We start from the raw sequence: 17,470 nt of genomic DNA, 5'->3' as shown, positions 1-17,470 counted from the left end.
GAGCTGTCAGAGTCCAGGGGGAAGTTCGTTCCATAGGGTAGGAGCCCCCACAGAGAAGGCCTTTCCCCTGGGGGCCGCCAGCCGACATTGTTTGGCTGACAGCACCACAAGAAGTCCCACTCTGTGAGAGCGCACGGGTCGGTGGGAGGCACAAGGTGGCAGTAGGCGGTCCCGTAGGTACCCTGGTCCCAAGCCATGGAGCGCTTTAAAGGTGGTAACCAACACCTTGAAGCGCACCCGGAAGACCACAGGCAGCCAGTGCAGCTTGCGCAGGATGGGTGTAATACGGGAGCTCCGGACAGCTCCCTCTATCACCCGCGCAGCTGCATTCTGGACTAACTGGAGCCTCCGGGTGCTCTTCAAGGGGAGCCCCATGTAGAGAGCATTGCAATAGTCCAGGCGAGAGGTAACAAGAGCATGAGTGACTGTGCATAAGGAATCCCGGTCCAGAAAGGGGTGCAACTGGCGGATCAGGCGGACCTGATAAAAACCTCTCCTGGAGACGGTCGTCAGATGTTCTTCAAAGGACAACCGCCCGTCCAGGAGAACGCCTAAGTTGCGCACCCTCTCCATTGGGGCCAATGACTCGCCCCCAACAGTCAGCCGTGGTTGCAGCTGACTGTACCGGGATGCTGGCATCCACAGCCACTTTGTCTTGGAGGGGTTGAGTTTGAGCCTGTTTCTCCCCATCCAGACCCGTACGGCTTCCAAACACTGGGACAGCACTTTGACAGCTTCGTTGGGGTGGCCTAGGGTGGAAAAGTACAGCTGAGTATGCTGTAAGCCTTATGGGAGGGACCAATTATCTCCCTCGTCCTCTTTGCTTGAGCTGCTCTTGCCTTCTGGCAGCTCTTCTCATGCGTGCCTTAGGAACAGGCTCCTCCTCTTCCTCTGCCTCACTACTATCAGTTTCTGGAGTCCGCACCCCACTTCCTGATGGCCCTGGCCTCACCTCAGCCTCATCGCTGTCTGACTCGGTTGCCAGCTTCGTAGGCTGCTGATGGACCACAACAGATGGTCATAAAAGGAGATCGCATGACTCTGGGACACTGCGACCGTCATAAATAGGAGTCACTTGGCCAAGCGTGATGAATTTTGATCGCATGACCATGGGGATGCTGCAACGGTTGAAAATATGAAAAACAGTCATAAGTCACATTTTTCATTGCCGTTCTAACTCTGAACGGTCATGTTGTGTCTTGCCCGCCCTCAGAGCAGCCAGGGCCTTCTTACCTGCTCCCGAACACTGAGGAATGTATGCCTCCCGGCCCAAGTCCTGGCTCCATGCCCACACAAACTGCAGAAGAAGGAGCATCTCCCGGCCCCAGCCCTGACTCATGCCCAGGCAAACGGAGCAGCTAGACCCCTCCCCCTCCTCCACAGCATGTGAGCCTGAGGAAAGTTTACTTCCAACAACAGCTGATTGGAGTGACCCTCGCATCAGAAGACTGGATAGGCGGAGGCAACAGAGGGAAGGGAGGGGCAGGCCTTAATGAGTGCTGAGTCATGGAGCCACACCCCATGGCCTATATAAAGGATCTACTTTCTGGCAGTCTCTGAGTCAGGCAAAGTCAAACTTATCTTGCTAAAGTCACTTACTGGTCTCCTGCCTGCTCTGAGGACTTTGCTAGGACTTTGGGCAGAGCTGCAGAGGCAAGCCTGATTTGGATTTCCCTGACCCGGCCGTCAGCGGAGGAGTGGGACACGACAGGTCATTAGACGAACTATTGTAAGTCAAGGACTACCCACACAATGTGTTTACAAGCAGTCCTCGACTTACAACCATTTGTTTAATAACCGTTCAAACTCACAGCGGCACTGAAAAAAGTGACTGACGGCCAGCCCTCGCACTTATGCAACATTCCCACAATCATGGGATGAAAACTTTGGCAACCAGCATGCATTTTACCTTCCGGTTTCTCCATATCACGTGATCATCGTTTGCGACTTTCCCACCCGACTTCCGATAAGCAAAGTCAGTGGGAGAAGCAGGTTTGTTTAATTATTTATTTAGCCTAGGCCAGGGGTCTGCAAACTTGGCTCTTTTAAGACTTGTAGGACTTCAACTCCCAGAGCATAGCCAGCATAGCTGGCTGAGGAACTCTGGGAGTTGAAGTCCACAAGTCTTAAAAGAGCCAAGTTTGAAGACCCCTGCTAGGCCATATCGTACATGGACTTGGAATATGTATTAACATTTCACCTAGAGCAGGGGTATAAAACTCAAGGCCCGGGGGCCAGATCCTACCTGCGGGGTGTTTAGATGTGGCCCGCGGGACCACCCTGGAAACAGTGAGGGACTGGCCTGTGGTGCCTCTGCCAGCGAAAACGGGCTCCCGAGCTCCGTTTCCGGCTGCAACAGCCTCCTGCAACCCTCTGCCAGCAAAAATAGTCCTTCCCGAGCTCCGTTTTCGCAGGCAGAGGGTTGCAGGAGGCTGTTGCAGCCGGAAACTGAGCTCGGGAGCCCATTGTCACTGGCAGAGCGCTTGGGCTGCCACAGTCGCCCCCGACATGAGTGACATCGAGCAGGCCATGCCCTCTCTGGCCACGCCCACCCCGGTCCCCTGAGGTCATACACAACCCTGATGGGCCTTCAATGAAATCGAGTTTGACACCCTGACCTAGATTTTAAAAAAAAATAATAAAATACGAATATTAAAAGGATCTCTATTCAGATACCAATGTCTGAGCCATCTAGCCATTGAACTGCGGTGTCATTTACATTTATTTATTTATTTATTTATTTGATTTTTATACCGCCCTTCTCCCGAAGGACTCAGGGCGGTGTACAGGCAAGATAAAACAATACAATATACAGATTAAAATACCATTTAAAAAACTTATTTAAATTAGCCTAAAATTAAAAAATTTCCATACTAAAAACCCCGTTTAAAAATTGATAAAAGATAAAATTCAATTTAAGACAGCCCCGCGCAAATAAAAAGATGCGTCTTCAGTTCGCGACGGAATGTCCGAAGGTCAGGTATTTGGCGTAAACCCGGGGGAAGTTCGTTCCAGAGTGTGGGTGCCCCCACAGAGAAGGACCTTCCCCTGGGGGCCGCCAGCCGACATTGTTTGGCGGACGGCGCCCTGAGAAGTCCCTCTCTGTGAGAGCGTACGGGTCGGTGGGAGGCATGTGGTAACAGCAGGCGGTCCCGTAAGTACCCAGGCCCTAAGCCATGGAGCGCTTTAAAGGTCATAACCAAAACCTTAAAGTGCACTCGAAAGGCCACAGGCAGCCAGTGCAGTCTGCGCAGGAGCGGTGTTATATGGGAGCTACGCGGAGCTCCCTCTATCACCCGCGCAGCTGCATTCTGGACTAACTATACATGAAAATCAGCTACTGGACTGGTATATACCAGTGGTGAAAACCATATTTTTTTACTACCGGTTCTGTGGGCGTGGCTTAGTAGGTGTGGTAGGCTTGGTGGGCGTGGCAGGGGAAGGATACTGCAAAATCCCCATTCCCTCCCCACTCCTGGGGGAAAGATATTGCAAAATCTCCATTTCCACCTGAGTCTGGGACCAGCCAGAGGTGGCATTTGCTGGTTCTCCAAACTGCTCAAAATTTCTGCTACCGGTTCTCTAGAACCTGTCAGAACCTGCTGGATTTCACCCCTGGTATATACCCTCAAGTTACGACCAGTTACAATGTGATCTTCAGTTTGACATGGGACCTACACTTTGATCAACATTTCCGTTGTTAAGTGAGACATTTGTTAAGTGAGTTTTGTCCAATTTTGCAACTGTTCTTGCACGCAGTGGTTAAGTGGAAAAAAAAATTGAGCCCAAAGTTACGAAGTTGTTTTGCTGTAAAGTAAGACAGTTTGTTAAGTGAATTCTGTCCCATTTTACGACCTTTCTTGCCACAGTTGTTAAGGGACTCACTGCAGTTGATAGGTTAGCCACCCCATCGTTAAGTGAATCTGGCTTCCCCATTGACTCTGCTTGTCAGAAAGTCGCGAAAGGTGATCATATGACCCCGCGTCATAAACTGTCATAAATATGAGTCAAGCTTCTGAATTTTGATCCCGTGACCACAGGGATACTGCAAAGGTCGTAACTGTGAAAAACAGTCATAAGTCACATTTTTCAGGGCAGTTGTAACTTTGAACAGTCACTAAATGAACTGTTGTAAATTGAGGATTACATGCTCTCCCGTTTCTCCTTTTCCAGAGCCCTCGTTGTCGAGTGAACAAAAGCGGAAAGAACGAGAGGCGCGTCAGAGCATCGTCCTCTGGGCAAAACCAATTCTTACCTTGCAGTATTTCTTCCTGGAAACTTTAACAAACGCGAAAGACTGGACCATAAAGTAAGTGTGGGAGAGAAGGAAACCCTCCCCAAAGGATGTGTGGGCGCAAAACATCGCTTGGGTAAAAGGCATAAACTTTTTTCTTCTGTCTATCCTTCCTTTTCCTGGTCCTCCGACTTTCTCCACTGACCCAATTCCAGATGTTCCTGGGCCTTGGTTAGTTTAAGACAGGGGTCAACAACCATAAATACTCAAAGAGCCATTTGGACCCGTTTTCCACAGAAAAGAAAACACCGGGAGCCACAAAACCCTTCCTTTGCTGACTATTTCCTGAGCGACAATAAAACTAGCATATGTAGTCGAATTAAACATTCTGTTTTTCTTCTGAAACTTTTCTTTTCGTGGATTTATCCATGGTTGGCTTACCGGGGGTTGAAAAGCTCAATAAATCGTATGCCGGCGGGTGTCGCACATTGGGAGTTGTGACACATACTTTGAGCGACAGGGAGCTGCAGCAGAGGGGTGAAAGAGCCACATGCGGCTCCAGAGCCATAGGTTCCTGACCCCTGGTTTAAGAAATTAGATCAATTTTCTCCCTTTTACATAAAACAGGAAGCACTTCTGATTAAGAAGACTGGCCTTGTATGCTCTAGAGCAGGGGTCTCCAACCTTGGCAGCTTAAAGCCTGGAGGACTTCAACTCCCAGAATTCCCCTTTGCTTTGATTTTGCTTTGCTGGCTGGGGAATTCTGGGAGTTGAAGTCCGCCAGGCTTCAAGTTGCCAAGGTTGGAGACCCCTGCTCTAGAGCAGTGTTTTTCAACCTTTAAGTTTAAAATGGGTAGACTTTAACAACAAGCTATGCAGGCTAGGGAATTCTGGGACTTGAAGCCCATCCATCTTCAACTTGCCACGGTTGAGAAACACGACTCTCTAGAATCAATCTAAAGGATTGTTTTTATTTGTGTCCCGCCTTTGTTATTCTTACAACTAAGTCAAGGTGGCAAACATATCACTTCCTCTTCCCTGTTTTCCCCATAACAACAAGTCTGTGAGGTGAATTGAGCCAGGGGTGAATGTTACCAGATCTGACCGGATTGCTTGATCCAGTAGCGATCGTAGCCGGTAGTTTGGTGATCCGGTAGCGATGGCGGAGTGAAGCTCTGCCCACCTGCCCGGGGGTAATTCCTTCCTGTTTTTAACAGGAAGTAATGTGTTTGTTACCTTCTGCGCATGTGCTTGCTCGCACGGGCAATGCACCAAAGTTACCCAGCTGACTTTCATGCCTAAGGCAAGACTCACTGTCTCCTGGTGATTGGCCCAAAGTTACACAGTCAGCTTTCATGGCTAAGGCATGACTTGAACTCATGGTCTCCCTCTTTCTAGCCTGGTGCATTAACCCCTAGACCAAACTGGCTCTCATGACTTAGTTAACATCTGGTAGGAAAACTTTGGAAAAGTGGCATGTGCAAATTCTCTGTGGAGGACAGAATTCTTAGTTGCTCTTCATCCTTCTGGACATTTGATGGCACTTCAGTGATGTCAATTAGGAATTCAAGCGTGCATAAGAGCACAAAAGTGCCTACCGTTCCTGTCCTATTGTTCCCTTTATTATATCAAATTAATATAGCTAATGCATATTCTTTACTTATATATATATATATATATATATATTTTCTTCATGATACGTTTTTTTTACTTATAACAATGTTTATGTATACTGTTGTGACAAAATTAAATAAATAAATAAAAAAGTCTCAGGCAAACCTAAAAAATTTTTTTAAAAAATTCTTTATCTCCAACTGGAGGAACTGGACTTCTGAACTGAAAATGTTTCTAGTTGGCCACTGTTAGGTAGTCAGCCAGCAAAGGAATTCTGGGAGTTGAAGTCCACAAGTCTTAAAGTTGCTAAGGTTGGAGACTCCTGATTTGCACTACCTTGCGGTCATAGGACTGTTGTTTTATCACAGTTTTGCTGAAAACTGTCATTTGCCTCCGTGGGTTCACTTAACAACCACACCATTCACTTAATGACCGCCACAACTAAAGAGTCGTAAACTCAGATCGGTTGCGTGATCTATCCGCTTTACGACTTTCATGAATTACAACCGTGATGGGGCAGGCTTCCATCACGGTCGTAACTCAAGATTTATGTGAAGAAAGTACGGATAGTCCTCAACTTACGGCCACAATTGAGCCAAGAATTTTATGTTGCTAGGTGAGGAATTTGTTAAGTGAGTTTTGCCCCATTTTACGACTTTTCTTGTTAAGTGATCACTGCATTTGTTAAATAAGTAACCCAGTTGCTAAGTGAATCTATAGCCTCTCCATTGACTTTGCTTGTCAGAAGGTCGCAAAAGATGATTACGTGACCCCCCCGGACACGACAACCGTCATAAATGTGAATCAGTTGTCAAGCACAAGTTGTCAAGCATAAGTCATGTGACCATGGAGATGCTGCAGTGGTCATAAGTGTGAAAAATAGGTCATAAGTTACTTTTTTCAATGTCGTTGTAACTTTGTTTTTGGTTTTTTTGAAAAAAGTTTTTCTTTTTTCTTTTCTCATATACATATTGTAAATGTACATTCTTTCGTCCATAAATAATCATACATATTTTTTTCTTAAAAAAGCACAAAGATAAAACACTTAATTACATTTGGGGGTTGCTCTTCTACCGTTTGTTTCCCTCCGTTTTACAACAAACCTTCTTCTTCCTTTTCCCTCCCTCTTTCTTCTCCTTTCCTACCTTCTTTCTCCTCCTTACCCTCCTCATACCTACTTCCCTTTCCTCTCCCATACTCCTCTTCTCTTTTTTTTTTTTTAATTGAAAAAGTTTTAAAAAACAAAAACATTTTCCCCCCTTCCCCCCCCCCCCCGGCTTCCCGGGTCAATCACAAGGTATTGTTATACATAAGACTATTGCTTAACATAGTGTAAGCTGCCCTGAGTCTTCGGAGAAGGGCGGGATATAAATGCAAACCATGGATATAGTCGTAAGTGGAAGGAGATAGGTGATGGGAACAATGAGAAGATTAATAGTAGTGCAGACTTAGTAACTAGATTGACAGTGTTGAGGGAATTATTTGTTTAGCAGAGTGATGGCGTTCGGAAAAAAACTCCTTGTGTCTAGTTATTCTGGTGTGCAGTGCTCTGTAGCGTCGTTTTTAGGGTAGGAGTTGAAACAGTTTATGTCCAGGATGTGAGAGGTCTCTAAATATTTTCACAGACCTCTTTTTGACTCGTACAGTATACAGGTCCTCAATGGAAGGCAGGTTGGTAGCCACTGTTTTTTCTGCAGTTCTAATGATCCTCTGAAGTCTGTGTCTGTCTTGTTGGGTTGCAGAACCAAACCAGACAGTTCTAGAGGTGCAGATGACAGACTCAATAATTCCTTTCAATGTCCCTTCTTATATTGGAAGCAGTACAGGTAACTCTCAATTTGCAACAGTTCATGTAATGACCATTCAAAATTACAACAGCACTTGCAACCATTTTTCACAGTTACGACTTTTGCTGCAGCCCCAGGATCATCTGATCAAAATTCAGATGCTTGGCATCCGGTTCAGACTTACGACTGCTGCTTTGTCCCAAGGTCGTGTGATTCCCTTTTGTGACCTTTTGGCAAGCAAAGACAATGGGGAAGCCAGATTCACTTAAGAACCGGGTTATTAACTTATGAATTGCAGTGAGTCACTTAACCACTGTGGCAAGAAAGGTCATAAATTGGGCCAAAAATCACTTCACGAATGTCTCACTTAGCAACAAATGTTGCTAAGAAACAATTGCGGTCGTACGTCGAGGACTACCTGTCTAGGATTGCAATGAACTGTTCTTCACATATTAGCCAGTTCTTTCAAGATAAATGTGTTCTGGAGTTTGACCCCCCAAGCACATTAATCCTCTCATAAATTTAAAACCGTATTCCCTATACAGGTAGTTCTCAACATGCAACCATAGTGGAGGCCAAAATTTTTGTTGCTAAGCAAGACAGTTCAGAATGTGGCGCCCCATTTCATGACCTTTTTTTTTTAAATTTTATTTATTTTATTTATTAGATTTCTAGACCGCCCTTCTCCCGAAGGACTCAGGGCGGTGTACAGCCTTATTAAAACACATAGGAACACAATAAATTTAAAATACATTTAAAATGAAATATTTAACCGGCCAATTTAAAACTAAAACGGTCAAACGACCGATATAAAACCCTAAACTATAAAATTATAAATAAATTAATACAGTTTAAAATTCAATTAAAACTAAGTTAAACTAAAATATCAAATCAAAATAATATTTAGGCTAGTCCCGCCTGATTGAATAGCAGAATTTTGGCTACAGTTGTTAAACGAACCACTGCAGTCATTAAGCGAATCTGGTTTGGTTCCCCCAATGACTTTGCTTGTCAGAAACCAGCTGGATTGTGCAATGATCATTGATGTGATAATGCAACCGTCAGATATACATACATGACCATAGGCAGGGGTCTGCAACCTTAAAACACTCAAAGAGCCATTTGGACCCGTTTCCCACAGAAAAGTAAACACCGGGAGCCACAAAACCTGGATGGGCGTGGCCAACCCAACCTCACTCACTTCCACTAGTCGCATGACACCCCCCCCCGCCATGCCTACCCAAACGGTCATTAGGGCAGAGAACCGGTTGTTAAAAAACACTGGAAAATCCTTTTTTTTTTTTTTTTTTGGTTTACATTTATACCCCGCCCTTCTCCGAAGACTCAGGGCAGCTTACAATGTATAGGGCAATAGTCTCATTCTATTTGTATATATTTACAAAGTCAACTTATTGCCCCCCCAACAATCTGGGTCCTCATTTTACCTACCTTATAAAGGATGGAAGGCTGAGTCAACCTTGGGCCGGGCTCGAACCTGCAGTAATTGCAGGCTTTGTGTTCTTAATAACAGGCCTTACCAGGCAGAGCTAAACCGGCCCTTTTGACATCTCTCTCTCTCTCTCTCTCTCTCTCTCTCTCTCTCTCTCTCCCCCTCCCTCCCTCCCTCCCCCCCCCCCGCTATATCTCTCTGTCTTTGCCCTGGCCGCTTCTCCGTTTTTTATTTTATTTATTTATTTATTTATTGGATTTTTATACCGCCCTTCTCCCGAAGGACTCAGGGCGGTTTACAGCCAAAGATAAAAACATAAACATAAACAAACATTAAAAGCTTATTAAAAAGCCGATTCTAAAAATTTGGCCAAATCAAATTAAAAACTAACATAAAACCATTCTAAAACCCCAATTTAAAAGTTTCGATTAGGCTAGCCCCGCCCAATGAAATAACAAAGTCTTGAGCTCGCTTTTGAACGTTCGGAGGTCGGGGAGTTGGCGCAACCCCAGAGGCAACTCATTCCAAAGGGCAGGGGCCCCCACAGAGAAGGCCCTCCCCCTGGGGGTCGCCAGTCGACATTGTTTAACTGACGGCACCCTGAGGAGGCCCTCTCTATGGGAGCGCACAGGCCGATGGGAGGCTGTTGGTGGCAGTAGGCGGTCCCGTAAGTAACCCGGTCCTGTGCCATGGAGCGCTTTAAAGGTGACAACCAGCACCTTGAATTGCACCCGGAAGACCACTGGCAACCAGTGCAGACTGCGCAGGAGAGGGGTTACATGGGAGCATCATGGTGCTCCCTCTATAACCCGCGCAGCCGCATTCTGGACCAGTTGGAGTCTCCTGGTGCTCTTCAAGGGGAGCCCCATGTAGAGAGCATTGCAGTAGTCCAGGCAAGTAGTGTCGTGTCCCACTCCTCCGCTGACGGCCGGGTCAGGGAAATCCGAATCAGGCGTGCCTCTGCAGCTCTGCCAAAGTCCTAGCAAAGTCCTCAGGGCAGGCAGGAGACCAGAAAGTGACTTCAGCAAGATATGTTTAGACTTTGCCTGACTCAGAGAATGCCAGAAAGCAGGTCCTTTATATAGGCCATGGGGTGTGGCTCCATGACTCAGCACTTATCCAGGCCTGCCCCTCCCTTCCTTCTGTTGCCTCCGTCTATCAAGTCTTCTGAAGCGAGGGTCACTCCAGTCGGCAGCTGTTGGCAATTGACCTCCCTCAGGCTCACATGCTGTGGAGGAGGGGGAGGGGTCTAGTTGCTCCGTTTGCCTGGGCATGGAGCCAGAGCTGGGGGCTGGAGATACTTCCTCCTCTTCAGCCTGTCTGGGCATGGAGCCAGGGCTGGGGCTGGGAGGCATACTAGGACATTCCTCCGTGTTCGGAAGCAGATAAGAAGGCCCCGGCTGTGGTGAGATCGGACGAGACACAACAAGTAGTTCTCAGGCCAGGCAAGGAGTGACTGGGGGGTGGGTGGGAAGGGCGAGTGGTGGGATCACCTGCCAGGGAGCCACAGCAGAGGGCCCAAAGAGCCGTATGCTGCTCTGGAGCCGCAGATTGCTGACACCCAACCATGAGGCTGCTGCAGCGGTTGTTGAAAACCTCTCATAAGTCACTTCTTCAGTATTTTTGTAACTTTGAATGGTCACCGAATGAATAGTTGTAAGTCAAGGACTACCATTGACTACCCCTCTCCTCTCCATTACACATGTCTGGCTTTTTCCTGTCTTCCCCACCCTGTTCTTCACCTAGCTGAGGGGGAGGAGATCAGAGGTTTCTCACTTTAACATTACAGTCTGCATGTTTTTTGAAATGAATTCTTCACTGGGCAAAGATCAGGATTATGTGGAACTTGTGTTCCGACCACTAAAAGAGGACTTTGGCCCATAATCAGCTATTCTCCCATTAGGTTAAATCATGTCTGACTCTTCGCCTTTCCAGCTTTTGAATGAATAAGGTTTAAATGCTTGGAACACCCAAAGAATTAGGAAAAAAGCTTCGGAAACTGGCACGCTGGATCATGTCTGGTAATAATAATAATAATAATAATAATAACCGAGTTGGAAGAGACCTTGGAGGTCTTCTAGTCCAACCCCCTGCCCAGGCAGGAAACCCTACACCATTTCAGACAAATGGCTATGCAACATCTTCTTAAAAACTTCCAGTGTTGGAGGATTCACAACTTCTGGAGGCAAGTTGTTCCACTGATTAATTGTTCTCACTGTCAGGAAATTTCTCCTTAGTTCTAAGTTGCTTCTCTCCTTGATGAGTTTCCACCCATTGCTTCTTGTTCTACCCTCAGGTTCTTTGGAGAATAGTTTGACTCCCTCTTCTTTGTGGCAGCCCCTGAGATTGCTATCATGTCTCCCCTAGTCCTTCTTTTCATTAAACTATACATACCCAATTCCTGCAACCGTTCTTCATATGTTTTAGCCTCCAGTCCCCTCACCATCAATATTGCTCTTCTCTGCACTCTTTCTAGAGTCTCAGCATCTTTTTTACATCGTGGCGACCAAAACTGGATGCAATATTCCAAGTGTGGCCTTACCAAGGCCTTATAAAGTGGTATTAACACTTTATAATCTTTATAATGTCTTCTCCTCATTGCCGCTTTTATTCTCCCAGAATATATGACATTTCTCCATCAATGACCTATTTATAATTAAGGTAATCATTGGCACTATCAGTCTTCATTCTGCCCTAGGACATTGAGTTCCACTGGTGAAAGTCCCTTTTTTGCAGCCGTATTCTTTTGTGAACAGGTGCCCCTGGACCTGCACCCAGCATATGTGTCACAGGGAACGGGATCCATAATCCAGGCAGTCCTTGACTTGAAACGAGTTCAGCCTCAACAGTACAACCTCGGGATTCCATTGTTTAGCATCTTTCGTTCCGGATGGAGCTGCATGGCCCCAAATAGAGCTGGTGTAAAATCTGGATGTTCTGCTATATCAGAGGTGTCAAACTAGATTCCATTGAGGGCCACATCAGGGTTGTGTTTGATCTCGAGGAGGGTGGGGGGTGGCGTGGCCGGGGTGGGTGGGGCATGACCAGATCACTTGTGTTGGGGGCACCTCTGGTGGCCAAGTTCTAAGGCAGTGGTAGTCAACCTGGTCCCTACCGTCCACTAGTGGGCGTTCCAGCTTTCATGGTGGGAAGTAGGGGTTTTGTCCAATACTGAAACACTTTCCTTTTTTTTAATTTAATTGACTTAAAAAAAAAAAATCATCGCATTATTTAAAAACATTTTCATTAGGTTTTCATAAAATTCCCCGTGACAATTTAAATTTCTGAAAATATACTATTTGTATCACCCGTGCATAAGTTTAGTTCACGTTACATAAGTGAAACTAAATGGCGCTATAGTGCGACCGCAAACAAAAGAGCCTCATCCCAGAATAGCTCGCGCATTTCCCCCCACACCACCCAGCTGTAACGGACAAGCAGAGCTGGTAGACACCACCCCCCCCAAACCCAATCCACGATGCGTGAGAGGCATGCGCAGACGACGATACATGGCTCATTACTGTGGAACCAGTGGGCGGTTAGAAAATTTTACTACTAACAGAGATACAAAAGTGGGCGGTAGGTATAAAAAGGTTGACTACCCCTGACTTCCCTCAAACCCTCCCTCAGTCATTATAATCTTCCTTCCTTCCTTTTCTTTTTTTTCCTCCTTTCCCTCTTCCCTTATTTTTCCTTCCTTGCTGTCTTCCCGTCTTTCCTTCTTTTTTTTTGTCTTTCCTCTTTCCCTTTCTCCTTTCCTGTCCCTTCTTGCATGCTCAAATGCAAAAGGGGAAACATTTCTCCTTTTGTTTTCTTTTCAGTTTGTTTTCCTTGCCCTCTGCCAGCAAAAATGGAGCTCTGCGGGGGGGAGGCGCTCCCCTGGCCCCATTTTCAGCTGCAGCTGTCTCCTGACACCCTTTGCCAGTGAAAATGGAGCGCGAGGGGGGGGGCGCATGCAGACCGGTCCTTTGCTATTTCCAGGGCAGCCCCATAGGCTAGATCTAAGTACCCTGCAGGCCAGATCCGGTCCATGGGCCTTGAAATCAACACCCCTCTCCTCTATTGATGATCCTTGCAGGTGTCATGGTAGCAGTTGTGGCTAGGAGGGCTTTTGCTCAATTTTGTGTTGTGTGCCAGTTGCGCCCTTATACCTGGATGGGGAGACCCTCTGTACACAGTCCCTTGCGCCCTGGTCATCTTTCTCGGTTGGATTACTGTAGTGCGCTCTGCATGAGGCTACCCTTGAAGAGCGTTCGGAAGCTACATCTGGTGCAGAATTCAGTGCTGCAGACAGTTCTGGAGGCTCTTAAGGTGGCACATGTGACACCGAGCTGCATTGGTTACCAGGTTCCTTCTGGATCCAATTCAAGGTGTTAGTCATAACCATTTAAGCCCTTTCTAGCATAGGGACCATATTATCTGAGGGACCGGTCACATCTACCTGACCCACTAGAGCAGGGAGGCAAGGAACGTTGCGTGTCCCATCCTGTTGTGACCCAGGCCCCAGTAGGTAGTAGGAAACTCAGTCAGTGTAAAAACAAGCAAACTTTATTCGAACAGCTGAGAATTTCTTCATTCCCAGCGTAGTTCGACTAAATTAAAGCAAATTCCTCCCAACACAAATTCCTCAGTCCTATCGCCAACCTTGGTCCAATTAGTCAAACTGCCAAAGGCCTTTCTTGGCAAAAGTTCAGAAGACACCGATGCAAAATAAATGCAACAAGACAAAGCTATCAACGTTGTTTTCTGGCAAAGAGCCCAAACGCCATTGCTGGTCTTATGGGAGAGGCCAATCACCTCTTGGCTCTACTCCCGAGTCGTCCTCTCTGAGCTGCTCTTGCCTTCTGGCAGCTCTTCTCATGCGTGCATTAGGAACAGGCTCCTCCTGTTCCTCTGCCTCACTACTATCAGTCTCTGGAAACTCTGGAGTCTGCACCTCACTCCCCGATGGCCCTGGCCCCACCTCAGCCTCCAACGCAGAGCCCTCATCCGGGCTTTCCACAGCCTCCAGGACTGGCCCACACTCTTCCTCAGCCTCATCGCTGTCCGACTCTGTTGCCAGCTCCGCAGGCTGCTGGCGGACCACAACACATCCCTAGTCTATAGAAATACTTAAGGTTTATGATTTGGTTTTAATTTTAAGAATAGAATGTGTAGCACCTCAATTCTGATCACGTGATTAAAACGTCGCTGCAGTCGTGAGTGCGAGGCCCAGTCCAAAGTCCACTTTTTCCCAGTGCTGTTGTCACTTGGAACCGTCGCTGAATGAAGGGTCGTAAGCCAAGGACCATCTGCGCTCCTTTTTCCAGATCTGGGATTGTAACCGCTGTTTTTCTTCCTTTTCCTCAGACTGTGGCATCGCCGAAGGATAGTGGTGTCCCTCCTCCTGCTGCTTGCCATTCTTACATCTACGTATTATATCGAGGGAGCACATCAACGGGTAAAGTACACGCATAGCCTTAATCTGGTGTTCTCCCGAATTCTCAAAAGCGTCTACCCACATTCTATCGATCCAAGCTGTAATTAGCACATAGGAGAGACTTAAAGATTCTTTGGAACCTCTTTTAGCCTCGCAACAAGGCTATAGGTCAGGGGTCCCCGACCCCTGGGCTGCAGCCCACTGCTGGGCCGTTTGGAACCGGCTTGCCGAAGGGGCACGTGAATGCACACATGTGCATGCATTGCCACTTGTGCAAGCGTGGGCATACAAGCGTGTGCATGCATGCTCCCATTTGCCATGAGCATAGGTGCGTTTGCCCGCTGTTCATAGAATAGAATAGAATAGAATAGAATAGAATAGAATAGAATAAAATATTCTGTTCTGTTCTATTCTAAGAGAAGAGAAGAGAAGAGAAGAGAAGAGAAGAGAAGAGAAGAGAAGAGAAGAGAAGAGAAGAGAAGAGAGGGCCGTGGTAGCTCAGGCTGTAACAAGCCTGTTATTAGAACACAGCAGCCTGCAATTACTGCAGGTTCAAGCCCGGCCCGAGGTTGACTCAGCCTTCCATCCTTTATAAGGTAGGTAAAATGAGGACCCAGATTGTTGGGGGGGGCCAATAAGTTGACTTTGTAAATATACAGATAGAATGAGACTATTGCCATATACACTGTAAGCCGCCCTGAGTCTTCGGAGAAGGGCGGGATATAAATGTAAAAAAAAAAAAAAGAAGAGAAGAGAAGAGAATGAGTGGAATGGAATGGAATGGAATGAAATTAGAATAGAATAGAGAATGGCATGGAATAAGAATAGGAGCGAATAATGGAATGGGAAGAATAGAATAGAATAGAATAGAATAGAATAGAATAGAATAGAATAGAATAGAATAGAATAGAATAGAATAGAATAGAATTTTTTATTGGCCAAGTGTGATTGGACACACAAGGAATTTGTACATAAAAGAAAAGATACCTTCATCAAGGTACAACACTTACAACACTTACAACACTTAATGATAGTCATAGGGTACAAATTTAACACTTAATGATACAACACTTAATGAATGCTCCAACACTGGAAATTTTTAAGAAAATGTTGGATAACCATCTGTCTGAGATGGTATAGGGTTTCCTGCCAGGGCAGGGGGTTGGACTAGAAGGCCTCCAAGGTCCCTTCCCACTCTGTTGTAATTATTATTATAGTCATAGGCTACAATTAAGCAATCAGGAAACAATATCAGTATAAATCATAAGGATACAAGCAACAAAGTTACAGTCATAGGGTCATAAATGGAAGGAGATGGGTGATGGGAACGATGAGAAGATTAATAGTAGTGCAGACTTAGTAAATAGTTTGACAGTGTTGAGGGAATTATTTGTTTAGCAGAGTGATGGCGTTCGGGGAAAAACTGTTCTTGTGTCTAGTTGTTCTGGTGTGCAGTGCTCTATAGTGTCGTTTTGAGGGTAGCAGTTGAAACAGTTTACATCCAGGATGTGATGGATCTGTAAATATTTTCACAGCACTCTTTTTGACCCGTGTAGTATCCAGGTCGTCAATGAAAGGCAGGTGGGTTTCATGCAAATGGACCTGCGTTCGTGCTTGCCCACTGCTTGTGTGGAACCATCCCCTCTCCCCCTCCACTCCTCCAGTCCGTAAAGGTGAAAAAAGTTGGGGGAATTCTGCTGTAGGTGGGATTATCCTACGAAGACACTAGTAACCAGAGATATCCCTGGATTTACCTGACTGCATATTAGTCAGTGGTTGGTTGCTACCGGTTTTCCCCGGATCAGGCAAACCGGTAGCGGCGACGAGAGGCTCTGCCCACCTGCCCGGATGCTTCTGCGCATGCGAACCAGTAGCGACAGGTTTTGAAACCCGCCCCTGATGTTAGTCCAGCATTTTAACCATTGTCCTACATTGCCTCTCATCTTTTAATCAACTTAGACTTCATGTGCCTAGTATGTTGCCAACAAGTACTGCACGCTTTGGGGCCCCTTGATTGCTCTCTGAACTTGCTTGTTTTCTTCTGAGTTTTTCATTACCCAACTAGGTAACACCATCAGTGCTAGAAGGGAGCAGGGTTTGCTCCATATTTATATGCCAGTGGCTTGGTCTGTTTAGAGTGTTCTTGATGGTAACATTTAGAGTAACACTAGATCAACAACCGGGCTATAAACAACACCCAATCAAGGAACCATCAACTTAGACAATCAGTGAGTAAACAACAGCCTAGTCAAGGAACCATCACAACACTCACACCAACACTGAAGGGGCAAGCCACAAATATATGAAAAGTGAAGAAACTCCCTTCTAAGCACTGATGGTGTTACATAGTTGGGTCATGAAACGTCTGCAAGAAAACAACCAAGCTTAGACAGCACCAAGGACTCTACAGTTCAACCGTGACTACAAATATTCTCTTGTATTCGTACCGTACACTTTTTTTTTAAAAGAAGCAAAAACTAACTATATTTATCAGCTTTTCTCCGAAAACAACCTAGCATCTGCCCCACTTACTCTGGAGATTCTTGAATTAGAATGAAGCCGCTGTTTGTTTTCTTAAGCTTCTAATTCGGGATGAGAGGGATAAGTTTTCTCTTATCTTGCCTCTAAGCCTCTAAACCGGTGAAGAAGTAGGTTGTTTCAATCTGAGCTTGAATTAAAATAACTCGCCTCCTTGCCCTACATAAGCCGAGGCTAACCAAATTTTATGGAACTCTGCCAATAGCAGTAGCACTTAGACTTACCGTATTTTTCAGACTATAAGACGCACCGGTGTATAAGGCGCACCAAGATTTCGAAGAGGTAAGCAAGAAAAAAAATGTTTTTTGCCCTCCCCAGACCCCAGGAGCACTCTGCAGGCCTCCCAAACCCTCTGCGCGTTCTGTTTTTCACAAAAACGCAGCGCACAGAGGATTTGGGAGGCCTCCAGAGTGCTCCTGGGGGCTGGG

At 46.2% G+C, this 17,470-nt stretch overlaps 1 protein-coding gene across 1 annotated transcript in view; it reads left to right on the top strand.

The window, feature by feature from the left end:
* The window catches only part of VMP1 (vacuole membrane protein 1), a 175,636-nt gene that overhangs the window by 27,468 nt on the left and 130,698 nt on the right, over positions 1 to 17,470 (top strand). Inside the window, exons 3-4 of the mRNA XM_058164136.1 lie at positions 4,174 to 4,309; positions 14,435 to 14,525. Of these exons, the coding sequence (XP_058020119.1) occupies positions 4,174 to 4,309; positions 14,435 to 14,525 (227 nt within the window). The remainder of the gene's footprint in view (positions 1 to 4,173; positions 4,310 to 14,434; positions 14,526 to 17,470) is intronic.

Source organism: Ahaetulla prasina, chromosome 1 (genome assembly GCF_028640845.1).
Source record: "Ahaetulla prasina isolate Xishuangbanna chromosome 1, ASM2864084v1, whole genome shotgun sequence".
Classification (NCBI taxonomy): Eukaryota; Metazoa; Chordata; class Lepidosauria; order Squamata; family Colubridae; genus Ahaetulla; species Ahaetulla prasina.
This window is presented reverse-complemented; position numbering and strand designations above follow the sequence as displayed.